The 19,939-nt window shown below is 36.8% G+C and overlaps 1 protein-coding gene across 7 annotated transcripts in view; it reads left to right on the plus strand.

Moving 5' to 3' along the window:
• ATRX (ATRX chromatin remodeler) overlaps nt 1–19,939 on the plus strand; it is a 409,611-nt gene that overhangs the window by 179,789 nt on the left and 209,883 nt on the right. For all 7 annotated transcript variants that reach the window (XR_007515994.1, XM_049873284.1, XM_049873283.1 and 4 more), the window contains 2 exons: nt 3,026–3,128; nt 3,681–3,905. Coding sequence is in view for 6 of the 7 variants with exons in the window: in XM_049873284.1 (XP_049729241.1) it covers nt 3,026–3,128; nt 3,681–3,905 (328 nt within the window). In the remaining variant the exon portion in view is untranslated. The remainder of the gene's footprint in view (nt 1–3,025; nt 3,129–3,680; nt 3,906–19,939) is intronic.

A 19,939-nucleotide genomic window follows, 5' to 3' on the forward strand; every position in this document is an offset into this window, starting at 1 on the left:
GGCCTTTCCATCATCTCTAACAGAAGCTCAGTGTCCCCTAAGCGATCCTTTCACTTTTAGCCTATTCCTGTCTTTTGGTGTAAGGTTTGTGTGTTGTAGACATCATATAGGTGGATCTTTTTCTTTAAATCTTTTATTGTTTTTGCTTAATATCTGATTATACAGATATACCATATTTTATCTATTTATTAGTTGATGAAAAACATTTATGTATAAGTGTTTTGGTCATATAGGTTTTCTTTTTATTTAGGTATACATCTAAGAGTAGAATTGTTCAGCCATGTTGTAACCCTGTTTTTAACTTTTTGAGGAATTACCAGTGTTTTGTACATCAGCTGTACCATTTTACATTCCCGCTAGCAAAGAACGAGGGCTCCAATTTCTCACCGGCACTTATTTTCTTTTCTTTTAAGATAGCTATCTTAGTAGTTGTAAGGAAACCCTGGTGGCACAGTGGTTAAGAGCTATGGCTGCTAAGCAAAGGGACGGCAGTTCAAATCCATCCCCCAGGCGTTCCCTAGAAACCATATGAGGCAGTTCTACTCTGTCCTGTAGGGTCGCTGTGAGTTGGACTTGACTCGATGGCAACGAGTTTGGTTTTTCTTTTTTTTTTTTAGTAGATGTAAAATGCTATTTCATGTGGTTTTGATTTGCATTCCTCTAATGACTGATTATTTTGAGCATATTTTCATGTGCTTATTGACCATTTGCATATCTTCTTTAGAAAAGTATCTATTTTCCAAATGTCTATCCAAATTATTTTCTCAATTTTTAATTGGTTTATTTGTCTTTTTGATTTGTGAGAGGTCTTTAGATACTCTGGGTACTAGACCCTTATCAGATCTGTGATTTGCGAATATATTCTCCCATTCTGTGGGTTGTGTTTTCACCTTCTTGAGGGCATCCTTGAAGCACAAATTAAAGAAGAAAATAATACCATGTTTTCAGTGAAGGTTTACACAGCAGATTAGGCTCCCATTCAACAATTTCTACACAGATTGTTTAGTGATGTTGTTTATATTTTTTTACAGTGCGTGAACACTCAATATTTCTGTTCTGGTTTTTCCATTTCCGTTCATATAGTTTCCCAGCCCCCTTACGTTTTTATCTTTGTTTTACAGTATTTGTTGACTGTTTGACTATATAGATGGTTTTTCAAAGGAGCACAGTATTCACGGGTGACATCCTATATTTTGTGAGCTAATGTGTTATTTCTCTGAAAGGTAACCTCGGAGGCTAATTTGGGTTCAGAGTTTAAAGAGTATCTCAGGGCAGTAGCCTCAGTTAGTGTTCCAGTCTCAACCAGTCCAGTAAATCTGTTTGTTTCTTTTTGTTTTTAAGGAATTTGAGGTTCCATTCTATATTTTCCCTATTCTGTTAGAGTTTCCAAGGAACACCTGGCAGATTGAACCGCTGACCCTTTGGCTAGCAGCCATAGCACTTAACCACTACGCCACCAGGGTTTCCCTCATTCTATTAAAAAAAAATTAGGATCCATATATTGTGGCCCTGGTCAGAATGGTCGGTTGTGGTAGGCGGGCACCATCTAGTTCTACTGGTCTCAGGGCAGATGAGGCTGTGGTTCATGTAGACCGTTAGTCCTGTAGACTAATTTCTTCTTAGAGTCTTTGGTTACCTTCTTTTTCTTTTGCTCCAGATGAGTAGAGACCCATAGTTGTATCTTAGATGGCCTCTCACAAGCTTTTAAGACTTGAGACACTACTCGCTAAACTAGGATGTAGAATATAAACTTTATGAATTACGTTATGCCAGTTGACTGAAATGTCCGACAAGACTATGGTTCTAATTCTTCAAACCCAGGAAACCAATCCTGTGAGGTGTTTGGTTATATCTAAGATGTATTTGTAACTGTACATATATACCTATACATATTTATGTCTACATACATACACATATATTTTTTGGTTGTTGTTGGTGTTGATTCAAAATTATATATGTCATAGCAATTACCAAAAGGTTGTGTTATTTTGTGTACATTTTAATGACATCGTTTACCTTTGTCAAGCTGTGCACACTTGATCCTCATTTGGGTGTTACCTTTTCCATCACTAAAAATTATAAGTGTCTACAGTCTAGAGAGTGAATCCCCCCCGCACCCCAATCCCTGGTAACCAGTAATGAACATTAGTTTCTGTGTATTTGCCTGTTCATGTCAAGCACAAATGTTTTTAATCTTAATGAAGTCCAGTTTATTGTTTTTTTGTTGCTTGTGCTTTTGGCATCATAGCTGAGCAACTATTGCCAGGGTCTCTCATGTTTTCTTCTTAAGGGTTTTATGATTTTAGCTTTACATTTAGGTCTTTGATTCTTTTTTGAGTTTTTGTATATGGTGTGATATAAAGGTCCAACTTCATTGTTTTGCACAGGTATATCCTGTAGTCTCAGCATCATTTGTTGAAAAGACTATTCTTTCCCTATTGAATTGTCTGGACACCATTGTGGAAAATCAGTAGACTTTAAATGTAGAGTTTTTTTTTTCCCCTGAACTCTCAGTTCCGTTTCTTTGATCTGTATGTATATCCTTACTCTAGTGTCACAATGTGTTGATTACTGTAGCTTTGTGTACCAGTTTCTAAGCCCAGAAAAACTTTTCTTACAAGAGTTGTCATTATTGTTCTTTTAAATCTCTGTGTCTTGATAATAAGTAATATTATCCAACTTCTATAATTGTTTGCTATTTTTTATAGTGAATATTTTTTATGTGTACACAGGCCATTTGTGTTTCTGACTACAAGAGATTTTGAGCAGTCCTAAAGTCCCTTTATCTGTCTTCTTACTCCTATGCTGAACGTCTCCTCTGAATAACTTAAAATGTTTATCATTAGATTAGAATTAAGGGATAGGCTTTTGCTTGACTGTTCTCTTTGAAGTGACATGAAGTTTTTTGCTTTTTTTTAATCTCTTCTTTTTTTAGGGATGGGAAGTAGAGTAGCTCAAAAATAGTGTATAATTCACTTAAGGAAGCTTAACATGTATTATATTTTGCATTTTAATTTTTTTTCAGGTCTGCAAAGAAAGCAGAGTTGGAAGAAAATCAGCGGAGTTATAAGCAGAAAAAGAAAAGGCGACGCATTAAGGTTCAGGAAGATTCATCCAGTGAAAACAAGGTAGTAATGCCATTTACTGTGTGCTGAAAGTATAACCGAGACAGTAAACTATTGTAAATGTGCTATTATGTCTTCTGTGTTTCATTCAGTAATTACATCCTGCTGGTTTATTTACATTTGCACTTAAAATAGATTGGTTTATTGATGTACAAATATACAGAACTATTGACTTTTTTTTCCTGTACCTTAACTAAGTCTAATTGAAATTTTAAGCTCTTCTAATTCACAATTTTACATTCTCAGAGCTATAGAATGGATAGGAAGTGCTCTGCCTATTTTCTAAGAGATAAAACAGTTTATTTTGGGCAATGACTTATGTGTGAATAAGTTTATTCCGGCAATGAAGTTAGGCAATTTGAGTTTCTTCTATGTAGGCAGAATTACATAGAATAAAAGTTCCCTGTAATATGTTTGATTCTATCCATACCATTCTTCATTGCTAAATACTATTCTAAATCTTTTCACTATGTTTTTCTTTTACCTTGCTTGATATATTAATTAATGGAGTGTGAAATGATAAACTTAAAAAACTTTGTAATCATTATATAACAGAGTAATTCTGGAGAAGAAGAAAAGGAAGAAGAAGAAGAAGAAGAGGAAGAAGAAGAAGATGATGAAAATGATGATTCCAAGTCTCCTGGAAAAGGCAGAAAGAAAATTAGAAAGATTCTTAAAGATGATAAGCTAAGAACAGAAACACAAAATGCTCTTAAGGAAGAAGAAGAGAGGCGAAAACGTATTGCTGAGAGGGAGCGTGAGAGGGAGAAATTGAGAGAGGTAACCAATTCATTTTTATTTATGATTTCATTGATATGATATTATAATTTTCACAGGTTCGTAGATATATTTCAGTATTTTAAGAGCAGAGTGTTGTAATCCACCACAGATTTCTAGTTAAAGTTGCTTTTCCCTACCAGCAGTATCTTATGCAACTTAAAACTCCTCAATTGGCTGTATTTAAGGAGTCCTGGTAGCGCAGTAGTTAAGTGCTCGGCTGCTAACCAGAAGGTCGACAGTTTAAACCTACCAGCCACTCCATGGGAGAAAGATGTAGCGGTCTGCTTCCATAAAGATTTATAGCCTTGGAAACACTATGGGGCAGTTCTACTCTGTTCTATAGGGTCACTATGAGTCAGAATTGACATGATGGCAATGGTTTTGGTTTTTGGTTTTTAGGCTCTATTATTATTATAATTAGGTACATAGGTGTTGATATTCTTGAATGTTCACCAGAGTGATATACTAAGATTGTCGCCTATGTAGAGTAGAAAAATATTTTTAAACTATCACTTAAATCCATACAGGTTTTTAATTTCTTTACAAGCTTTTATTGTAAAAACATATATAGAGAGAGAGAGAAGTAAAAATAACCTCCATGTACCCGTTTTTCAGTTACCAACACATGGCCAGTCCTGTTTTATCATTATCTTCAGATTAAAAAAGATTATTTTGGAGCAAATCCTAGACATCATATCATTCTTTCCATAAATAGTTTAGAAAGTATTGCTTAAAGATAAGGACCTTTTAAAAATTATTACACTTAAAAATTAACGATAATTCCGTAGTATCATCAAATATGTAGTTAATATTCAAAACTTCCTCATTTCCTCATAAGCACAGTAGCTGTTTTTTTTAAATGGTTAGTTTGAATCAGGATCCTGACCAGATCCATCTACATGTTATGTTATATTTGTTCACTATGTCTCAAGTCTCTTTTAATCTATAGTTTTCCCTGTTTTTCTTTTTTTTTTTTCTTACAGTTAAATTTTTTCTGAAACCAGGTTGTTTGCAGCGCAGAATTTCCTTTATTTTGGATTTTGCTGGTTGCATCCCTGTGATATAGTTTCATTGGCTCCAGTATTTCCTACACACTGCTAGTTGGATCTTGTGTCTTGATCAGAGTCACTTCTTTTTTTGGCAAAAATACTTTATATTTTTTATATGTATTTCCTCTTCCGTCTCACTAAGATTAAATTAAAAAGTCTGGTGGTTGTCTCTTTTTGTGATGTTTATCAATTTCATTTAAAATTTTTAACAACATATTTGTTGATAAATTTCTTATGTAAAAAGACATTAAAATCAATATTATTATCAATTTCTTTTTCTGGTCCATATCAGTGTACATGTGAGTGTTACACATAACTCTAATCACTGTATGTGGTATATCCTGCATTTTCCTCTGCCATTTATTTTAGATAAATTTTGATATGTATTAACATATTCCATGTATTTTTACTTTTATTTGGTTTATTATGTGTATTTTTAATTAAATGTTTGTTTATCAAATTCAATACATGTACTTTGTTAAAATAATACTGTAAGACTATATTGACAAAACAACTGTCCTCTACCCAGAGGCCATGACTTTTAATTATTTTAGCTGTTCTTTGGTTTTACTTCTGTGTTTCTATTTCATATGATTATAATGCTATTTCTTAATTTTTCAGTTTTAGACATTACCTTTGTTCTACGAAAGATACAGATTTAGCTCTCATAAAACCAAAACCAAACCCATTGCCGTTGAGTCGATTCTTACTCATAGCGACCCTATAGGACAGAGTAGACCTGCCCCATAGAGCTTCCAAGGAGCACCTGGCGAATTTGAACTGCTGGTTAGCAGCTGTAGCACTTAACCGCTACGCCACAGGGTTTCCTAGTTCTCATATTCTACCCACAAAAGACTTTCCCTCTCCCATCCTTCCATTGTGGATATATCACAATTTCTGTTGGAATCATTATTCAGTGTTTGCGTGACTATAACTATGTCAGTATTCACAGCAGAGCCACATAGTGTATAATGCATGTGTATATATTGCACGCACATGTATATATACATATTGTATAATGATCGCGTTCCTTCTCAGGTACTTTTTTGGTTTGCTTTTCCTGGAGTTAATAATGTTTTGTTTTTCTTTCTCTTAGTTTTCTGCATAACTATCGCTAATTCTTTTCTCATCTTTTGAGCAGAACGCTAAAACTACTCAATAAGTTCAAACAGATCAGGTAATTGATCAGTTCCAATTTTTTTCTTGCCTCTGTCACTAGTGGAGCCTTGTTTTCCTACTCTCATATGGCCTGCTTCATCTACTCTATTACCTTCGAAATTCTCTCAATCTGCCTCTTGTGTTAGATCTCTTCTTCCCTCATTCCTATATATTCCCAGTTACCTTACTTGCCAGAATTTTTGAGGAGGGGAAGTCATTTGACTTCAGTGGGTGAGCGTGGAGATCTGGTAGTACTATAGCCTTCCCACCAATCTTTCTTTTGCCCCTATCAATTTGTGTTAGCTGATGCCTCTTATTGTTCCTGAACCTTCTGAGGCATATCAAATCTGATACATCATTTAACACTTGTGTATATGCCTTTTGGCTTTCAATATTCTGTTGAAATTTTATCTCTGCTAGGATCTTCCTTCCTCCTTTTCTATACCTGTGTGATTATAACTGTTTTGTTCCTTTTTGTCATTTTAATAAAGAAGTATGTTGAAACTACCATTTCTAACCATTTGGCAATGATTTAGCTTGATAAAACTATTCCCAAGAAATTTAACATAATATTGTATAACCACCAATTATGAATGAATGTATTTCCCGTGTTGTTGTTAGCTGCCATCTAGTTGGCCCCTGACTCACGGTGCCCCCATGCACGATAGAATAAAACATTGCCCATTCCTGCACCATGTTACTGATTGTTGGTATGCTTGACCCGGTGTTGTGGCCACTGTGTATTTTCAGTGCCTTCCAACCTAGAGGGCTCATTTGTCCAATACTGTATTGAACAGTATTCTGTTGTGATCCATAGGGTTTTCACTGACTAATTTTCAGAAGTAGATCACCAGGCCTTTCTTCCTCATCTGTATTAGTCTGGAAACTCCACTGAAACCTGTCCACCGTGGGTGACCCCGCTGGTATTTGAAATACTGTTTGCATAGCTTCCAGCATCATAGCAATACACAATCTGCCAGTTTGACAAACCAACAGACAAGTGGTGGAAACCCATATTACCCATTTTATATATTGTTGTATTGGATTTGCTAATGTTTAAAAGGATTTTTACCTCAGTGTTCAGGAACAATGTTGATCTATTGATTTCTTTCCTCGTAATGCCTTTGTCTGGTTTTGGTATCAGAGCGTACGACTGGCCTTATAAAAAGTGAGGTTTGGAAGTGTTCCCACCTTCTTTATTTTCTCAAAATTGTTTGTAGGGTAGGTATTATAGTCACCCCTTCATATCTGCAGGTTCTGCATCCTTGGATTCAACCAACTGTAGTTCAAAAAAATTCACACAAAAAAAAAGTTCTAAAAAGCAAAACTTGAATTTTCCACACGCCAAGCACTGTGCTGAATCTACTCAAATGAAATGATGTGTAGGCATACCCTGCTGTAGCCTCCCACCATTTCACAGATCCTCAATCTCTCTCCAGCACTCATTGTCTGAACTTTGTTTGCCTTGCATTTTGTCATTATTCCCCAAACGATATAGTATAAAAGCTATTTACACAACACTTACATTGTACCAGGTATTATAAGTATCCTAGAGGTGATTTAAAGTGTCCAGGAGGATGTGCATGCTTTATATGCAAATACTACTACACCATTTTCTATAAGGGACCTGAGCATCTGGTGGACCTGGAACCAGTCCCCTGCGGATACCGAGGGATGACTGTATTTCTAATGTGAAATTGTGTATCTGAAGCCATGGGCCAGGAGTTTTCTATCACATAGGTTTTTTTGTTGTTTGTTTGTTTAAATAGATTCAGATTATTTAATAAATATGGGATTATTTTGATTTTCTATTTCTTCTTGGATCTGTTTTGTTTAAGTTTTGTCTTTCAAGATATTTGTCCATTTCATTAAAGTGGTCAAATTTATTGGTGTAAATTTGTGCATAATGTTCCCTTATTATTTTGTTTATCGGGTGTGTTGTGATGTCCTTTCTGATGTTTGTAATTTGCATCTTTTTTTCCCCCTTGATTAACCACCTAGAGGTTAACAATTTTAGTACCTTTTCAAACATACTAGCTTTGGGTATCATAAATTTCTCTATTTGTTGTTTTTCTATTTCATTGATTGCTACTCTTATATTCATTATGTCCTTCCTTCCTTTGAGTTTAGTTTGCTCCTTTTTTCCTAGCTTATTAAGGTAGAAACCAAGATAATTCAGTTTAGATTTTTCTTATTTTCTAATATATGTATTTAAAGATGTAAAATTTCCCTCTGTGCAGTTTTAACTACACCTTACAAATTTTGATATTTTCTGTTTCATTTTTATCGCATTCAGAATCCTTTTTTAATTTTCCTTAATGACCAAGAATATGGTCTTTCATGAATGTTCCATGTGCAATTGAAAGGAATACATATTCTGCTGTCGTTGAGTAAGAGATACTATAAATGTCAGTTAGGTCAAATTTGTTCATTACACTCAGAACCTCTATATCCTTAATGATCTTTCTGTTAATGAGAAAGTAGCATTGAAGTCTCCAACTATAATTGTTAATTTATTTTCTCCTTGCAGTTCTCTTAGTTTTTGTTTGTATACAGTCAGCTGTCTGTATCTGCCGGTTCTGTCCACATCTGCTGATGCAACCAACCGTGGATCAGAAATATTCGGGCAGGGGGAGTGATGTGTAGACATACCCTGCTGTAGCCCCCTACCATTTCACAGATCCATAGTCTCTTTCCAGCACTCATTTGAGCATTGTTCACCTACTTCTGACGTGTACTATGTGGTTAGGCCTATGATGGTTGCATTTGTACTGAACGTGTATAGACTTTTTTTCTTGTCATTATTCCCTAAACAATACAGTGTAGCAACTATTTACATAGCATTTACATTGTATTACCAGCAACCAAAGCCATTGCCATCGAGTCGATTCCGACTCATAACAACATAGTATTAGGTATTATAAGTAATCTAGAGATGATTTAAAGTATACGAGAGGATGTGCATAGGTTATATACAAATACTATGCCATATTATATAAGGAATTTGAGCATCTGTGGATTTTGGTATCCACGGGGTATCCTGGAACCAATCCCCTGCAGATACTGAGGGCAGCTGTATTTTGAAACTCAGCTGTTAGATACACGCACATATAGGATGATTATTTCTTCTTAGTGACTTGACCCCTTATCATTATATAATGTCCCTATTTATCCCTGGTAATTTTTCTATATTTGAAGTCTGCTTTGTTAATAATATAGCCACACTATCTTTTTTTTCTAACGTTTTATAAGGAATAGTTTCAAATATACATCAAGGGTGAAAAAATTTTGCAGTGATTACCCATAAAATGAACACTTAGATTCTTCCATCAACAAATTTCTTTCTTTATCACATTCCTGTTCAACTGTGAGTCTCTCTGTTGATCAGTACATCATTTTATGCATTTCAAAGTAAATTGCAGACATCATTTCACTTACTAGCTAAAATTAAATATTTTTCTAGTCTTTCCTTTTAATATGTAAAATTTGCATACAATAAAATTTGCAGATCTTAAGTGCATCTGCATTTTACAATGCATGATATATTTTTATCTTTTTTCCTTTTTTGTCAAATAATTTTATTTTGAAATAATTTTAGACTCATAGAAAAAGTTGCAAATATAGTACAGATTGTCCTTGTATATCCTTCACATCTTGTAAAACTATAGTACAGTTATCAAAACTAAGAAATTAGTATTGTTACAGTAATAACTATATTATAGAGCTTATTTGAATTTCCTCAGTTTTACAACTAATGACCTTTTTCTGGTCCAATGTATGATCTAGAATACCTCATTGTATTTATTCGTCATGTGTTCTAAGTCTCTAGTCTATGACAGGTTCTTACATTTTGTATTTAATGACCCTAACACTTTTGAAGAGGATTGGTCAGGTATTAATATGTGTTTGAAATTTTCTGTTGATTAGAGGTTATGCATTATTGAGAAGAATACCACAAAGGTGATGTCCCCTTAGTGCATCATATCAGAGGATACAGGATGATGATATTTATTACTGGTGATGGTATAACCTTCAAATATTATATAAAAATCTTAAAATTATATATTTTCATTTCTTCTATCCTGTATGCTGCTGTTATTTTGTATATTACCTCTGCATATGTTATCAACCTTACAATATAATGTTATTGTTTTTGTTTTAAATAGTCCACTGTTCTTTAAAGAAATCAAAAGCATGAGAGAGAAAAAGATTTACAGTTACCCACGTATTTACCACTTATTTTTTTTAAGTTTTTGTCTGGTATTCTTTTCTTCTCTACTTGAATGACTTTCTTTAATAATCTCTTGTAGTGATGTCTGCTGATGATAAATTGTCTCAGTTTTTGTCTAAAAATATTTTCCCTTCATTTTTGAAAGTTGTTTTCCCTGCGTATAGAGTTCTAAGTTGAAAGGTGATTTTTCTTTCATCTGATTAAAGGTTTTGTTCCTTTATTACATTTTGTTTGTGGTCTTTCTTATCTTTGCACCTTTATATATAATGTATCTTTTTCTAAAGATAGTTTAAAAGATTTTTCAAAGATTTTCTGTTTATTACTAGATTTCAGGAATCAATTATTGTGGTTTTCTTTGTGTTTATATTGTTCAGAATTTGTTGGACTTCATGCATCTATGGGTTTGTAATTTCTATCAGATTTTGTAAAGTTTTTCTAATTGTACTTTAGGTGAAAGTATGTAGCTCAAGTTAATCTCTTATACAAAATTTTATGCACGTATGTCATGTGACGCTAGTTGCAATCCCTACAATGTGACAGCACACTCCCCCTTTTCACCCTGGGTTTCCCGTGTCCGTCCAACTAGCTCCTGTCCCTTCCTATGTTCTCGTCCGGCCTTCAAAGGAGAGCCGCCCATTTGGTCTCTTGTATCCCCTTGAACTAAGAAGCACACCCTTCAAAAGTATTATTTTATGTTTTATAGTCCAGTCTAATCTTTGTCTGAATAGTGGTCTTCGGGAATTGTTTTAGTTCTGGGTTAACACTGTGTCTGAGGGCCATGGCGTCAAGGGTTCCTCCAGTCTCAGTCAGACCATTAAGTCTGGTCTTTTATGTTAGTTTGAATTCTGTTCCACACTTTTCTCCTGCTCTCTCAGGGACTCTCTGTTGTGTTCCTTGTCAGGGCGGTCATTGGTGGTAGCTGCACACCATCTAGTTCTTCAGGTGTCAGGCTGATGGAGTCTAGTTTATGTGGCCCTTTTGTCTCTTGGGCTAATGTGTTCCATGTGTCTTTGGTGTTCTTCATTCTCCTTGGCTCCAAATGGGCTAGGACCAATTGGCCACTTGCAAGCTTCTAAGACCCCAAATGCCACTCAGCAAAGTGGTATGCAGAACCACTTTAATAAACTTTGTTACACCAGTTAACCTAGATGTTCCCTGAAACCATGGTCCCCAGACCACCACCCCTGCTACTCTGTCTCACGAAATGTTTGATTGCCTTCAGGAAACTTAGCTTTTGGTTTATTCCAGTCATGCTGACTTCCCCTGTATTGTGTGTTTTCCTTCCTTTCACCCAAGATGATTGTTGTCTACTATCTAGTTAGTGAATTCCCCTCTCCTTCACTCCCAACTCTCGTAACTATGGAAGAATGTTTTCTTCTGTGTTTAAGCCTTTTCTTGAGTTCTTATAATAGTGCTCTCATACAATATATGTCCTTTTGCGACTGGCTAATTTCACTCAGCATAATGCACTCAGATTCATCCATGTTGTGAGATGTTTTATGGATTCCTCATTGTTCTTTATCGTTGCATGGTATTCCTTGTGTGTATGTATCATAATATGTTTATCCATACGTCTCTTGATGGGCACGTAGGTTGTTTCCATCTTTTTGCTGTTGTGAACAGTTCTGCAATGCACATGCGTGTGCATATATTTATTCGTGTGATGGCTCTTACTTGTCTAGGATATATTCCAAGGAGTGCTGGATCATATGGTACTTCTATTTCCAGCCTTTTAAAGAAGTGCTAAATCGATTTTCAAAGTGATTGTCCATTTCACATTCCCACTAGCAGTGCATAAGTATTCCAGTCTCTCCACAATCTTTCCACAATTTATTTTTTTGTGTGTTTTTTTTTTTTTGGATTAGTGCCAGCCGTGTTGGGGTGAGATGGCATCTTATTGTAATTTTGATTTGCATTTCCCTAAAGGGTAACTAATGGAAACTCTATGGGGCAGTTCTACTCTGTCCTATAGGGTCGCTATGAGTCGGAATCTACTCGACGGCAGTGGGCTTTTTTTTTTTATGGGTAATGATCAGGATCATTTCCTCATGTATCTGTTATTAGCTGCCTGAATGTCTTCTTTGGTGAAGTTTCTGTTCATATCCTTTGCCCATTTTTTTAATTGGGTTATTTGTCTTTTTGTTTCTGAGGTGTTGCAGTATCCTGTAGATTTTAGAGATTAGACCCTAGTTGAATATGTCATGGCCCAAAATTTTTTCCAGTCTGTAGGTAGTCTTTTTACTCTTTTGGTGAAGTCTTTTGATGAGCATAAGTGTTTGATTTTTAGAAGCTCCCAATTATCTAGTTCTCTTCTGGTGTTTGTGCATTGTTAGTTATGGTTTGTATTCTGTTTACGCCATGTATTAGGGCTCCTAGCGTTGTCCCTATTTTTTTCTTCCATGATCTTTATCATTATAGATTTTATATTTAGGTCTTTGGTTCATTTTCAGTTAGTCTTTGTACATAATGTGAGGCATGGTCTTATTTCATTTTTTTGCAGATGGATATTCAGTTAAGCCAGCACCATTTGTTAAAGAGACAGTCTTTTTCCCATTTAATGGACTTTGGACCTTTGTCAAATATCAGCTGCTTGTAGGTGGATGAATTTTTGTCTGCATTCTCAATTCCATTCCATTGGTCTATGTATCTGTTGTTGTACCAGTACCAGGCTGTTTTGAGTACCATAGTGGTATAATAGGCTCTAAAATCAGGTATTGTGAGGCCTCCCACTTTGTTCTTCTTCTTCAGTAATACTTTACTTTTCCTGGGTCTTTTCCTTTTCCATATGAAGTTGGTGATTTGTTTCTCCATCTCATTAAAAAATGTCATTGGAATTCAGATTGGGATTGCATTGTATCTGTAGATTGCTTTGAGTAGAATTGACATTTTCACAATATTGAGTCTTCCTGTCCATGAGCAAGGTATGTTTTTCCACATGTGTAGGTCTGTTCTGGTTTCTTGCAGTAGTGTCTTGTAGTTTTCTTTGTATAGGTCTTTTTATGTCTCTGGTTGGATGTATTCCTAGGATATTTTATCTTCTTAGGGGCTATTGTAAATGGTATTGATTTGGTGATTTCCTTTTCGAAATTTTCTTTGTTGGTGTAGAGGAATCCAACAGATTTTTGTATGTTTATCTTGTATCCTGATACCAAAACAAACAAAAAAGAACCCGAACCCATTGCCGTCGAGTCAATTTCGACTCATAGCGACCGTATAGGGCAGAGTAGAACTGCCCCATAGAGGTTCCAAGGAGCACGTGGTAGATTTGAACTGCCAACCCGTTGGTTAGCAGCCGTAGCTCTTAATCACTACGGCATGAGTGGTTTGTGTGTCCTGATACTTTGTTGATATCTTCTATTAGGTCCCATAGTTTTCTTGTGGATTCCTTAAGGTTTTGTGTGTATAAGATCATATCATCTGCAAGTAGGGTTACTTTTACTTCTTCTTTGCTGATTTGGATGCCCTTTGTTTTTCTTCCCTTACTGCCCTGGCTAGGACCTTCAGCTCAGTGTTGAATAAGAGTGGTGATAAAGGGCATCATTGTCTGGTTCCTGTTCTCAAGGGGAATGCTTTCTGACTCTCTCCATTTAGGATGATGTTGGCTGTTGGCTTTGCATAAATGCCCTTTGTTACGTCGAGGAATTTCCCTTCTATTCCTACCTTGCTAAGAATTTTTATTGTGAATGAGTGTTGAACTTTGTTAAATGCCTTTTCTGCATCAATTGATAAGATCCTGTGGTCCTTTTTTATTTCTATTTTACTTTAGGTGAAAATTTACAGCTCAAGTTAGTTTCTCATACAAAATTTATACATACATTGTTATGTGACCCTAGCTGCTATCCCTATAATGTGACAACACACTCTCCTTTCCACCCTGGATTTCCCGTGTCCATTCAGCCAGCTTCTATTCCTTTCTGGCTTCTGATCTCACCTCTGGACAGAAGCTGCCCATTTAGTCTCGTGTATCTACTTGAACTAAGAAGCAGACTATTCATAAGTATCATTTTATGTCTTACAGTCCAGTCTAATCTTTGAAGAGTTGGCTTTGGGAATGGTTTAGTTCTGGGTTAAAAGAGAGTCCGAGGGCCATGTCTTCTGGGGTTCTTCTAGTCTCAGTCAAACCATTAAGTCTGGCGTTTTTACATGAATTTGAATTCTGCATCCCACTTTTCTCCTGCTCTGTCAGGGAGTCTCTGTTACATTTCCTGTCAGGCGGTCATTGGTGGTAGCCAGCCACCATCTAGTTCTTCTGGTATCAGGCAGATGGAGTCTCTGGTTTACATGGCTCTTTTTCTCCCTTGGGCTAATATTTTCCTTGTGTCTTTGGTGTTCTTCATTCATCTTTGTTCCGGGTGGGTTGGGAACAATTGATGCATCTTAGATGGCTGCTTGCTAGCTTTTAAGACCCTAGACGCCACTCAACAAAGTGAGATGCAGAACATTTTATTAATAAAGGTTGTTATGCCAATTGGCCTAGACATCCCCTGATACCATTGTCCCCAGACTTCTGTCCCTCAAAGTGTTTGGTTGTGTTCAGGAAACTTCTTAGCTTTTGGTTTAGTCCAATTGTGCTGACTTCCCTTGTATTGTGTGTTGTCCTTCCCTTCACCAAAAATAATTCTTATCTACTCTCTAGTTTTCCACTTTATTTGAAAGTCCAATTAGGGATTTTTCGTGGTTCTTTCCTTACTTCGGTAAGTGACAGGGCCTAAAGCTGCCACGAACTTCTGAGGCAGCCACAGCAACGTTTGTTTCAAAAGTGACACCCCTATGCGTCTGTCAGTTCGTTGCACTGTGGGGGCTTATGTGCTGTTGTGATACTGGAAGCTGTGCCACCAGTATTCAAATACCAGCAGGGTCACCCGTGGCGGACAGGTTTCAGCCGATCTTCCAGACTAAGACAGACTAGGAAAAAGGACCCGGAAGTCTATTTTTTGAAAAGAATTAGCCAGTGAAAACCTTATGAATAGCAGTGGAACATTGTCTTATATAGTGCCGGAAGATGAGTCCCTCAGTTTGGAAGGCATTGAAAAGAGAACTAGGGAAGAGCTGCTTCCTGAAATTAGAGTTGACCTTAATGATATGAATGGAGTCAAGCTTTCGGGACCTTCATTTGCTGATGTGGCCCTACTCAAATTGAGAAGAAATAGCTGCAAACACCCATTAATAATTGGTACCTGGAATGAACGAAGTATGAATCTAGGAAAATTGGAAATTGTTAAAAAGGAAATGGAACCACATAAAGATCGATATATTTGGCATTAGTGAGCTGAAGTGGACTGGTATTGGTCATTTTAAATGGGACAGTCATATATGGTCTGCTATGCCGGAAACGACAGCTTAAAGAGGAATGGCATTGTATTCATCGTCAAAAAGAGCATTTCAAGATGTATCCTAGAGTACAACGCTGTCAGTCACAGAATAATAGCCATATGCCTACAAGGAAGACCAGTTAATATGACTTATTCAAATTTACACACCAAGCTCTAAGTCCAAAGATGAAGAAATGGAAATTTTTACCAACTTCTGCAGTCTGAAATTGATTGAACATGCAATCAGGATGCCCTGATAATTACTGGGGATTGAATATGAAAGTTGGAAACAGAGAAGAAGGACCGGTAGTTGGAAAGTATGGCCTTGGTGATAGAAGTGATGCCGGAGATCGCATGATTAAATTTTGCAAGACCAATGACTTCTTCATTGCAAATACCTTTTTTCACCAACATAAAACGACAGCTGTACACCTGGACCTCACCAGATGAAATACACAGCAGTAAAATTGACTATATCTGTGGAAAGAGATGACAGAAAAGCTCAATATCATCAGTCAGAACGAGGCCACAGGCCCCCTGCAGGTCAGACCATCAATTACTGACTACGAGTTCAAGTTGAAACTGAAGAAAATTAGAACAAGTCCGTGAGAGCCAAAATATGACCTCGAGTATATCCCACCTGAATATAGAGACTGTTTCAAGGAAGATTTGACGTGTTGACGGCTAATGACCAAAGACCAGATGGGTTGTGGGATGATGTCAGGGACATCATACATGAGGAAAGCAAGAGGTCATGAAAAAGACAGGAGAGAAAGAAAAGACCTTAGTGGATGTCAGAAGAGACTCTGAAAGTGACTCTTGAATGTCAAGTACCTAAAGCCAAAGGAAAAAATGATGAAGTAAAAGAGCTGAACAGAAGGTTTCCCAGAGCAGCTCGAGAAGACAAAGTGAAATATTATGGTGACACGTGCAAAGACCTGGAGATAGAAAACCAAAAGGGAAAAACATGTGCAGCATTTTTCAAGCTGAAAGAACTGAAGAAAAAATTCAAGCCTTGAGTTGCAACACTGAAGGATTCTTTGGGGGAAAATATTAAATGACGCAGAAGGCATCAAAAGAAGATGGAAGGAATACACAGAGTCACTGTACTAAAAAGAATTGGTTGATGTCCAGCCATTTCAAGAGGTAAAATATGATCAGGAACTGATGGTAGTGAAGGAAGAAGTCCAATCTGCACTGAAGGTAATGACAAAAAACAAGGCTCCGAGAATTGACAGAATACCAATTGAGATGTTTCAACAGATGGATGCAGCGCTGGAAGCGCTCACTCATCTATGCCAAGAAATTTCGAAGATAGCTACCTGGCCAACCAACTGGAAGAGAGCCGTATTTATGCCTATTCTCAAGAAAGGGGATCCAATGGAATGTGGAAATTATCGAACAATATCATTAATATCACATGCAAGCAAAATTTTGCTGAAGAGTATTCAAAAGTGGCTGCAGCAGTGTATCAACAGGGAACTGCCAGAAATTCAAGCTGGATTCAGAAGAGGATGTGGAACCAGGGATGATATTGCTGATTTCAGATGGATCCTGGCTGAAAGAGAATACCAGAGAGATGTTTACCTGCATTTTATTGAGTACGCAAAGGCATTCGATTGTGTGGATCGTAACATTATGGATAGCATTGGGAAGAATGGGAATTCTGGAACCATTAATTGTGCTCGTGAGGAACCTGTACATGGATCAAGAGGCAATCATTTGGACAGAACAAAGGGATACTGAGTGGTTTAAAGTCAGGAAAGGTGAGCATCAGGGTTGTATCCTTTCACCATACCCATTGAATCCATGCTGAGCAGATAACGCCAGAAACTGGATTATATGCAGGAGAATGGGGCATCAGGATTGGAGGAAGACTCATTAACAACCTTTGTTATGAAGATGCTTGTTTGCTGAAAGTGAAGAGGACTTGAAGTACTTACTGACAGATCAAAAACCACAGCCTTTAGTAAGATTATACCTCAACGTAAAACAAAAATCCTCACAACTGGACCAGTAAGCAACATCATTATTAATGGAGTAAAGATTGAGATCGTCAAGGGTTTCATTCTACTTGGGTCCACAATCAATACCCATGGAAACAGCAGTCAGGAAATCAAAAGATGCATTTCATTGTGCAAATTGGCTGCAAAAGAACTCTTTGTTGAAAAGCAAAGATGAGGCCTTGAGGATTAAGGTGTGCCTGCCCAAGCCATGGTGTTTTCACTTGCCTCATATGCTTTCAGAAGTTGGACAATGAATAAGGAAGACAGAAGAAGAATTGATGCCTTTTAATTGTGGTGCTGGCAAGGAAAAAGGAATATATCATTGCCAAAGGAACGGATACGTCTGTCTTAGAAGAAGTGCAGCCAGAATGCTCCCCAGAAACAAGGATGGCGAGACTGCATCTCCCATACTTTGACGTATTATTAGGAGGGATCAGTTCCTAGAGAAGGACATTATGCATTATGGTTGGTAAAATAGAGGGTCAGTGAAAAAGAGGAAGAACCTCAATGAGACGGATTGACATGGTGGCTGCAAAAATGGGCTTAAGGGTAGCAACAATTATGAGGATGGCACAGGACCGGGCAGTGTTTCATTCTGTTGTGCGCAGGATCGCTGTGAGTGGGAACCTACTCAAAGACATGTAACAACAACAGCAACATCTAGTTAGTGAATTCTCCTCTCTCTCCCTCCCCACCCTTGCAACCATCAAAGAATATTTTTTTTTCTGTGTTTAAACCTTTTCTTGAGTTCGTATAATTGTGGTCTCATACCGCATTTGTCCTTTTGCGACTGACTCATTTCACTCTGCATAGTGGCATCCAGATTCATCCACGTAATGAGATGTTTCACGGACTCATGGTTCTTCATGATTGTGTAGTATTCCATTGTGTGAACATACCATAATTTGTTTATCCATTCATCCGCTCATGGGCACCTTGGTTGTTTCCATCTTTTGTTATTGTGAACAGTGTTGTAGTGATCATCCATGTGCATGTATCTATTCGTATGATGGCTCTTGGCTAGGATATTTTCCAAGGAGTGGGATTGCTGGATCCTTTGGTACTTCTGTTTCTAGCTTTTTTGTTGTTGGTGGTGTGCCAGTTTTTATTCAGTTTAAATTATAAATAAATTCCAATCCAATTGTTTTTCCTTGACTAAAATTATGAAGGTATGGCAGATAAAGATCAGTAGATGATGGTGAAGACAGGGTGTCTGTTGTCAGTTGCCATTTCAAGTATCTGCCTGTTTACAGGAATCTTTTTTAGAAACACTTTTTTCTGTTTATACAACATTTATACTGTTTGTACAATAATTTGACACAGAGCTGACACCCAGGTAGTAGGACCTGCATAGCCATGCCAGTATTCACAGTCAACATTATTGATTTTGGCATCATTTCTTTTTTTTGGTAATTATTATTTTTTAAATTTTATTTTGTTTGTTGAGAATATATATAGAAAAACATAATACCAGTTGAAGTTAGAAACAGATTTAAGAATTAGAATTGTATCTGGTTCCAAATAGCTGCTAACATATTAATTTTTTGTCTGCATTTTATAAAGATAGGCAGTAAAACCAAACTACAATGTATCTTTCCCCTCCTTTCAGTTCCATTTCCCAAATAAGTTGTCATGAATTGAATTATGTCCCCCTAAAAATGTGTGTATCAGTTTGGCTGGGTCATGATTCACGGTATTACGTGATTTTCCTGTATGTTGTAAATCCTGCCTGTATGATGTTTAATGAGGGAGGATGGGCGGCAGTTGTGTTAGGGAGGCAGGACTCAGCCTACAGGATTAGACTGTATCTTGAGGCAATCTCTTGAGATAAAAAAGATAGAAGGAAGCAGATAGACGGGGGGCCTCATACCACCAAGAAAGCAGCACCAGGAGCAGAGCGCATCCTTCGGACGTGGGGTCCCTGCGCCTGAGAAGCTCCTCAGCTAGGAGAAGTTTGAGGACAAGGACCTTCCTACAGAACCGACAGAGAGAGAAAGCCTTCCCCTGGAGCGGACACCCTGAATTTAGACTTGAAACCTACTAGATTGTGAGAAAATAAATTTCTTTTTGTTTAAACCATCCACTTGTGGTATTTCTGTTATGGCAGCACTAGATAACCAAGATATAAATGAAAATTATTTTACATAAATTTTGAATGATAAAATTGTGAAATCGATTATTCAAATTAAATACACCTGCAAGCCATTTTAAATTTTATTTTCATATTTTAGTGACTGTTACAGATTTTTCATCCTTTTCCATTTTTTTTATTGTGCTT

The sequence above is a fragment of the Elephas maximus genome, chromosome X (assembly GCF_024166365.1).
Source record: "Elephas maximus indicus isolate mEleMax1 chromosome X, mEleMax1 primary haplotype, whole genome shotgun sequence".
Lineage (NCBI taxonomy): Eukaryota > Metazoa > Chordata > Mammalia > Proboscidea > Elephantidae > Elephas > Elephas maximus.